Source organism: Phocoena phocoena, chromosome 13 (genome assembly GCF_963924675.1).
Source record: "Phocoena phocoena chromosome 13, mPhoPho1.1, whole genome shotgun sequence".
NCBI lineage: Eukaryota > Metazoa > Chordata > Mammalia > Artiodactyla > Phocoenidae > Phocoena > Phocoena phocoena.
The window spans coordinates 13,284,346-13,292,454 of record NC_089231.1 but is presented as its reverse complement, the minus strand read 5'-3'; the positions used below and the strand labels follow the sequence as shown (position 1 = coordinate 13,292,454).

Genomic DNA, 8,109 nt, shown 5'->3' with positions numbered 1-8,109 from the left:
AATTAATATATATTTCTTTTTTTTTTTCGGGAAAGCAGCCTCAGAAGAGGTGGTTTTTCTTTATTGGGAACTCAGATGATCAGAGGTCCTCTGTCTCCAATGAAATACTGAGGCTGAAGGAACATGCCACAGCACATTCCTTTGCATCCTGTGCTCTCTCCCAAGGTAGAGGGAAACCACAAACACCCACCCTCTAGCCCTCCCCCTGCCACTCTTAAGGACTTTCCCCAGTACCTCCCAAAAGATGACGCCCACACACACAAAGTTAGGCCTGGTAAAAAGCCAAGCATAGAAAGCCTCAGTAACTCTTGGTGGAACCGAAGCCAGAGAAGCCCATCACAGCTGTCATCTCACCTTCCTCCTCCAATGTCAAGTCCTCCTCCGCCCTCCTTTTCTTCTCCTTCTGTTTCTCTTTCTTGTAGGCTTTGGCCTTTTCCTCCTCTTCTCTGAGTTCCTTCATCCTTTCCTCAAAGTCATAATCCTTCTGCTTCTCTTCCATCTCCTTCTTGTTGACTTCAAAACGTTTCTTCACCTGATCCAAAGTGGAACATTCCACACGCATAGACATGTCCAGGTTTCACTGATGTTTCTTTCCATTACTGTGATCCAGGAAGTTGATGGAGTCTTTCACCACGCAGTCACAGACATTGCAATAGTATCCTCCCATCTCAGACTGTGGGGTGGTCTTGGTAATGACGATTGTCTTCCCAAGTTTGGATTCCAGGTCCACCTTGGAGTCCCGATGCCGGAGAAGCTCTCGTGTGACTGGCTGCACTGGTTTTCTATCCTTCTTTTCTCTCTTTCGTGAGAGCTTTCTCTCTTTCGGCGAGCTTCTCATATTCATCTTTGTCCCACTTTTGGCGAAAGTCCAAGTTTTTTGTCCCACTGCCCGATGCCATCTTCATTGCGAAGTGAGTCTATATTTCTTAATATAGAAAAAATTAAAGAGGTTTATAGGAAATCAGCTAAGGAACTAAAAAATATAAAGAAATGTAAATAGTCCGTGTTTTGGTGCTGAAATTTAACATAGTCTTTGTTTTTTAACCTTATTAAAGTAAGGCTAAATTAAAATACTGTTCATTTCTAGAAACTCAAGGTACATACGGATTTCTAGAAACTCAAGGTACATACGGATTAGGCAGCTGAAATTCATCTTCAAGATCATTACCTCTTTCTCTGCCTCTTTACTTTCTTTCAGAGACTTAGCCTTCAGCAAGTACTCAGCTTCATTTGTTCCAGAAAATTTCATCCAAAGTGAGGTCTCTATTGTTGGACTCCCTAGACTAGGTCAGTTCTCTTGTTTTATTTTTGCTTCCTCCATGGCACCCAGTATTCTCCCCTCGTCCACATCCCTCTCACTTGTTGAACCTCTTTCTTGCTAATCTGTAAGCTCTGTGAAGGCAAGGACAGTGTCTGATTTATTCAATTGCTGTAACAGAGTACCTGGCATATAATATGTTTATAATTATTTGTTAAATTAATTGACTTGACTATCTTATGTCTCTTGGGAGAACTTGCATTCTTCCTAATTTAAAAAATGTAACTCTGTGCTGTTGATTGAATTGAAATGGAATAAACATTTGTTTCATGAGACCAAGAGGTAATATTTCAAAAGAAAAATATAAAAAATCATTTTCAGGAATTTCAAGAATCAAGATAAATATATATTTTTTGGTCCTGTAATTTCCTCCATTCCTCTTCAATGAAACTGTGTAGATAACCCAAGTACAACTTTCCCTGCCCTTACTAGTTTCTGTTATTTCAGGTACAAGTTCCAGTTTCTTTCTCCTTCCTCTTTCCTCAAACCCCTCACCCCCAATTCACCCTCAAGTTTAGTAACTTTGTTGAAGTTAAAGCAGGACCTTGACAGTATGAAGTTGAAAAAGTCTCAAATGTGAAAATCCAGATTTCTAAAACAATGTGGGGGAATAGTAATTAAATTAAAAATTTTACTAAATTCTTTTAAATAGTATGCTATTCTAATCTAGCCTACAATATTGTTTCAACTGACAAGAAAGTGCAACTTTTCAGACCACGAATAACATTGTAGCCGTAGAGTATAACTTTCTCTGAATGTTGAAAGAAGAAACAAGGGAAGGCGTTAAGAGAGAACATACAGGACCAGCCCATCTCATATCCCACCGTGTCTCCATTCCAGCGTTTCCTCTACTTTCCATCGCTTTTTGTGTCATTAAGTTACTTCAAACCTTAAGACCAACAGGGAAAAATGAGATCTCAGCCCTTTGCCTTTTTCCTTCTCAGATGTAGGAACTGGAGGATCGGGTCGGGGCTGCACGATTTCCACTAAGCACGTTCAATGGGTGGTGGAGGTGAAGACCAAAGGCTGGGGACCTTTGTACCTTTTAGAGTCCCTTCAAAGCCCTCTCTTTCAATTAGCCGGGAAAACCGAAGTCTTCTGGGAAGCGGGAGTGGGCGGGCTAAGTACAAGTTAATGAACAAGAACATTCCCGGGCACGGAGTTCAACAGCAGAGGGCAGAATACCCACTGTCCAGGGCACACGGCTGGCTGAAAGGAGGGGCATAGTTTAAGGATCTCTGGGGCTTGTAGTTCACCACGTTTCCTTCGGACATGCCCGTCCGCGCACTGGAACTACAACTCCCAAGATGCACCGCGCACATCTGTCGTCTCTGCCTCCCCCTCTCTGAGGCTCGCGCCGGAACCTCCCGGGAAACTGCCCCCCCCAGCCCCGCCCTCGTACGCCGTCCCGTTTGTTTACCCTGAAGCCCCGCCTCACCGCCGCCCTCCTGCTCTCCCCTCTTCTGCCTGGAATGCCGTCATGCAGGTGATGCATATTCATGAGGCCCGCCGAGGAGCTCCCGCCCTGCCTGTCTCCCGCCTTCCCGCTGCAGGCGCGTGATTAATATTCAATGAGCCCAGCTACGCGGCGGGTTCGCCGGGCTGAGGCGGGGGAGTGGGCGGGGCTTGCGCTCGGCGCCCGCGACCCGGGCGGGGAGGGCGTGTGTGTGTGTGGGGGGGTGGGGGGGGGTGGGGGGGGCGGTGGCGGCCAAGCGGGCGGGCGCACGGGATGGAACACCGAGACACCGACGGAATGCTCCGAATTGCCACATAATCCCCTGGAACGGCCGTGCCGAACGCCATTGGCTTCTCCCTTCTCCCCGCGCCGCCGCCGTCTCCCACCTTCGCCTCCCCGCCTCTCTGCCCGCTGTCTCCGGAGCTGGGGGGGAAGCGCGAAGCCCCACTGCAATGGAGCCCGCCGCCGCGACTACGGCGCAGCGACTCCCAGAGACCAGCAGGGAGGACCGAGCTCCGGCTCCGGCGGCGGCTGCAGCGGCGGCCGCGGCCGCGGCGGCTCTGGCGGCGGCAGTCGGGGGCGGCCGGAGCCCGGAGACCGCGCTGACCCCGGCGGCCCCCAGCGGCGGGGCGCGGGAAGAGGCCCCCGGCGAGGCGCAGCTGGGGTTGTTGCCGGGCCGGCCGGGAGGCACGGGTCGCAGGAGGAGGCGCGGCGCCCCCCAGCCCACCGGTGGCGGGGCTGCCCCGATGCCCGGGGCTGGCGGTTGCGCCAACTCCCTGCTGCTGAGGAGAGGGCGGCTGAAGAGGAATCTGTCCGCGGCGGCCGCCGCCGCCTCGTCGTCCTCGTCCTCGTCGTCGTCCGCCGCTGCCGCCTCGCACTCCCCCGGCGCCACCGGCCTCACCGCCTCCTGCTCGGCCTCGGCTTCGCTGTGCACCCGGAGCCTGGACAGGAAGACGCTGCTCCTGAAGCACCGGCAGATGCTGCAGCTGCAGCCGTCGGACCGGGACTGGGTGCGGCACCAGCTCGAGCGGGGCTGCGTGCACGTCTTCGATCGCCACATGGCCTCGACCTACCTGCGCCCGGTGCTGTGCACGCTGGACACCACGGCCGGCGAGGTGGCCGCCCGCCTGCTGCAGGTGGGCTACAAGGGCGGCGGCGTGGTAAAGGTGCTGGGCAAGGGGCACCCCGACGTCGGTCCCCGGCTCCCGCCCGCCGAGCCGCGGGACTCGGGGCTGCCACCCGGGAGGAGCGGACTGGCCGCCGTCGGGGGGCCGCAGCGCGCTCCTCCCGCCGACCTGCCGCTGCCCAGCGCCCCGGACGGGTGGGCGCTCCGCGCCTCCCGCGCCAGCCCCGCGCCCTCAGACTCCAGCCTGGGCGAACCGGGTGCCCCGCGGATCCTGGACGGTGCGGCCGCAGGCCCGGCCTCCGACACCGAGAGCTTCAGCCTGAGCCCCAGCGCCGAGAGCGTGTCGGACCGGTTGGACCCCTACAGCAGCGGCGGCGGCTGCTCATCGTCGTCCGAGGAGCTGGAGGCTGACCTGGCCCCGGCCCGGCCCCCGACGGGGGCTCCGGGACAGCCCCGCCTGCCCCGGCTTGGAGCGGGCGCCCGGCCATCATCCCCGACGGCCTCCCCGCCTCCGCCGCAGCCGAAAGCCCAGAGGGGCGTCGAGGGCCCAGGTGGCGCGGCCCGCGATCAGCCTCGGGAGGAGAAGGCGGCGGCAGCAGCGGCCCTCGGCCGCCCCCCGTCGACCCAGGATGGGAACGGGGCGACCACGGAGCAGGCGCCTCCACCGCCCACCCTGTACGTGCAGCTCCACGGAGAGACCACCCGGCGCCTGGAGGCGGACGAGAAGCCGTTGCAGATCCAAAATGACTACCTCTTCCACCTGGGCTTTGGGGAGTTGTGGAGGGTGCAGGAGGAAGGCATGGACTCGGAGATCGGCTGCCTCATCCGCTTCTATGCAGGTAAGGAGATCACCTGCACTTTGACGCGTGGGGAATAAGCACTTCCAGGTCCCGAGAAATGTTTGGCCACCCCGAGAGTCAGCGCGGGTCCTCGGGAGTCTGTTACTTCTCTACAGCTTTCAAGTACGATCTGTGTGATACTAAATTGAGCAGTTTTAAAATCCGCGAGCTTTTGTCATTCTTGGGGGCTCCGAGGTTGGGAAGCAAGCTGGGAGAGGTGTCAGGGCCACCAGGAAGCACAGGGAGCAGGCACTCCTGAAAGAAGCAGTGGTGTCTTTAACAGTGAAGTGCTGCCTTCGGACGTCTGTTCACCGGTTTGTTGGGTTTGAGGCAGTTTGGGATTTCAGGTAAACATCACGTGCACGTGATACCTACAGAGGAAAATGACCTTGAGAAATGCGCTGGAACACCCGCCCTCCGTCTCACTGTCCGCGGCCTGCCCTTCCAGCCCGGGAGCTCGCTCCGCATCAGCTGGTGCTACTCGTTTGCCCACTTAGTCCTCGATGGAACCCAGGAGCTGCGGTCCTCTTTAGCGATACTTTTCCTCAGCGCTTTTTGGCTTTATTTCAGTTTCCTCTGTAAGTTTGATTCTTGCGTCAAAAGTGGTTTTGCCTATTTCTTTCTCTCAGTTTCTTACTTCTAGCCTTTATAGCCAGAACTGCCCATTGCGATGTGACTTGCAATAGGGATATATAGGAATCACAGTACGACTTGAGGGTGATCTAAAATCTTCCTCATTCTTTTTTCATTTCTAGATTAAAGGTCTTAAAAGGAGAGTTAAATCTTCCCCAGATTTACTAAAGTACTAAATTACTTCCCCACCTAGGTTGTATGTGGTGGTGGAAAAATAATCACACTTGAAATTTCATTAATCTGTAGCCACTCTTTCTAACTTAATATGTTTTTGGTCCAGCCTGTGTCCCAGTAGCAGTTTAGTCGGTTTGAATGAAGAAATTACTCACACATTGAGATATGCAAAACTGGTAGCATTCCTGGTGAGATGTTCCTTTACGTTTAATTGAAGTTTTTCTGTAATTCAAGTGGATTTCTGATGGATTTTTGCCTCGTAAAGAAAACCATATCATAATACAATAGCATTTGTAGTATCTGAAGATAATATCCCAACCGGATGACAAGCCTTTAAAAGCTTATGGCCTAGAAAATAGGTGATTTTTTTTTTTTCATGTAGGAGCAACAGCTATATCATTTTCTCCTGTGGCTCATGTAATTTGTAAAATACTGTTATTTTACAAAAGCAGTAAATGGTAATCACACTTGGAATGAGAATATTTTCTTAACATGAGAATGATAAATGCCCTTATAACCAACCAAATACATTGAAGGAAATATATATAAAGCAAGGGATATGTTAAATAAGCAGTATTGGACATATTTCGTATGGAAAGAGCTCTGCATCCTTTCTTTTTCTCATGACTGAATTGTTGATCACGATAAATGTCCATGGGAAGGGTTTTAGGTGTCCTAGTCATGACATTTAAATCTTTGATTCCCCTTGATTGTCTCTTCACGTGTGTCTAAAATGTTGTAAGTGGGTGATATTTAGGTTTTTTAAAAAAACTTATCTCAGTATAAAGATGACAAATTATCTTTCTGGTAAATCGCAAATTTCTGGTGTGCTCATTTTAATCTTTTTGTTTCGTTCGTTATGAAAAGCAGGAATTGTTGCTTCATTCTGAACTTATTTGCTTTATTTCTATATGCACAGTATAAATACATATATACCTCTGTGAATATGCTTGTAAAAGTAACTAATTAAATGAGGAAGCCATACAGAGCATCCAACCTGTTCTTGAATATGAAGCTGGTATGCAGGTGTCCTAGAAGGAAGATGCCTGATTGTTATAAAGATATAACAGTCTTTATAAAGATATTATAAAGATGTCTAATTGCTTATTTTATAGCAAGTTGAGCTTATGTTAAGCCTAAGAACATAGCAAACGTCTGTGTTGATATTCATTTGCCCTAGAACAAAATTTACTATATAGTGAGTCCACTTGAACTTTTGCAAGGAAGTTTAGTTACTGATGAACAAAAGGGCCTTCTTATAAGGTGGTCTCACTCATCACCGGAACATTATCAGGACTTCACATGTAGCGCAGGTTTGCACCAAGCTGGAGGAGATTCCTAGAAGTTACCCCTCTGCTGCAGTGGAATGTAGGACACCCAACAGGAAAGTGGCATGTTTTGGTAGTAATTCTTTTCCATAAGAAGAGAATTAATGTTTGTTTTATATGAGATCCTTTGAGGGTGTGTTTTCCACCACATTAGTTTTTATAATGTTACATGTAACTTACTCTTAAATTTATTGCTGTGTATGTTTTTGTTTATCTGTGTATGTGGAGTTGAGGATAGACTAGGAAATTGCTTTTGAAGGCTTTTGAATATTTTCCTATATTTAAATTGAGCTCGTTATCTGTTGTTTATCTAGTTTATCTGTTTATAACTGGAGAAGTTCTTGTCCAGTGGAGAACTTTCATTCTCTTGAGGTCACCTTTCAGTTGAATTTTAGTATTTATAACCTGGCCTAAGTTATTCTTAAAAGACTTTGAAAGCCATTTGTGGTTGCTTTGAATATTTAAATATTTATTTAGGTAAAGTAAAATGGAATCTTTAATGAGCTAAAAGGCTTTGGACAAAAAGGTACTAATTACAGAGTCGTTGAGAAAAACTTAGTTTGAAAATTGTTGCTCGTCTGAAGCAACCATTCTCTTAGCTAACTTTAAATAAGAAAAAATTTAATTATGGCTCTGAAGTAACTTGTGTGAAGTATTAAGTATATTAGGTACATTAACATTTAATTTTCCTTTAAGATCAGCCATCTTAAATTTTACCTGAGAGTAATTTTAGGTGAAAAAAAATTCAAGAATTTAGGTTACTCGACATAGGTTACAGACTTAAAAACGTTAATGAGGTTATGTTTTGGACTCCCTGGGGGTGTCTGAGTCATTAATCAAGGGCAGTATTAAACTATATTTTTAATATTTTTGACTCACTTCTACTGCCTTTTAGCTTTAGTCATCTGGCTGTTTCAGTTTAAATTGTAATAGCGGGAAATGATGTTGACGGAATGGAGAGTGCACCCACTGTGGCTCGTGAATCTTGGACAAGATATTTTTATGTTTGACTTTTTGGGATTGCTCAGGAGAACGGACTCCTTACCCGCTCATATTTCTTCTCTTTTTCTCTTCTGGGATGATCAAACCTTACATGGTTTCCTACATGGAAACCAAGAAGGGGTGGTTCGGCATTAAGCTGTAATATTGACGAGAAGTCTCTTATTACTATAATTACAGCAGTATTGAGTAACGTGGTATGAACATGTGACACCAGTGTGTGCTTAAGCAGTCCT

At 48.5% G+C, this 8,109-nt stretch overlaps 1 protein-coding gene and 1 pseudogene across 1 annotated transcript in view; one reads left to right on the top strand and one right to left on the bottom strand.

The window, feature by feature from the left end:
• Positions 1 to 298: 298 nt before the first annotated feature.
• LOC136133292 (zinc finger matrin-type protein 2 pseudogene) lies at positions 299 to 899 on the bottom strand (annotated as a pseudogene).
• A 2,327-nt stretch (positions 900 to 3,226) lies between these two features.
• Positions 3,227 to 8,109, top strand: part of PHLPP1 (PH domain and leucine rich repeat protein phosphatase 1) — a 207,139-nt gene continuing 202,256 nt past the window's right edge. Inside the window, exon 1 of the mRNA XM_065889414.1 lies at positions 3,227 to 4,739. Within this exon, the coding sequence (XP_065745486.1) occupies positions 3,227 to 4,739 (1,513 nt within the window). The remainder of the gene's footprint in view (positions 4,740 to 8,109) is intronic.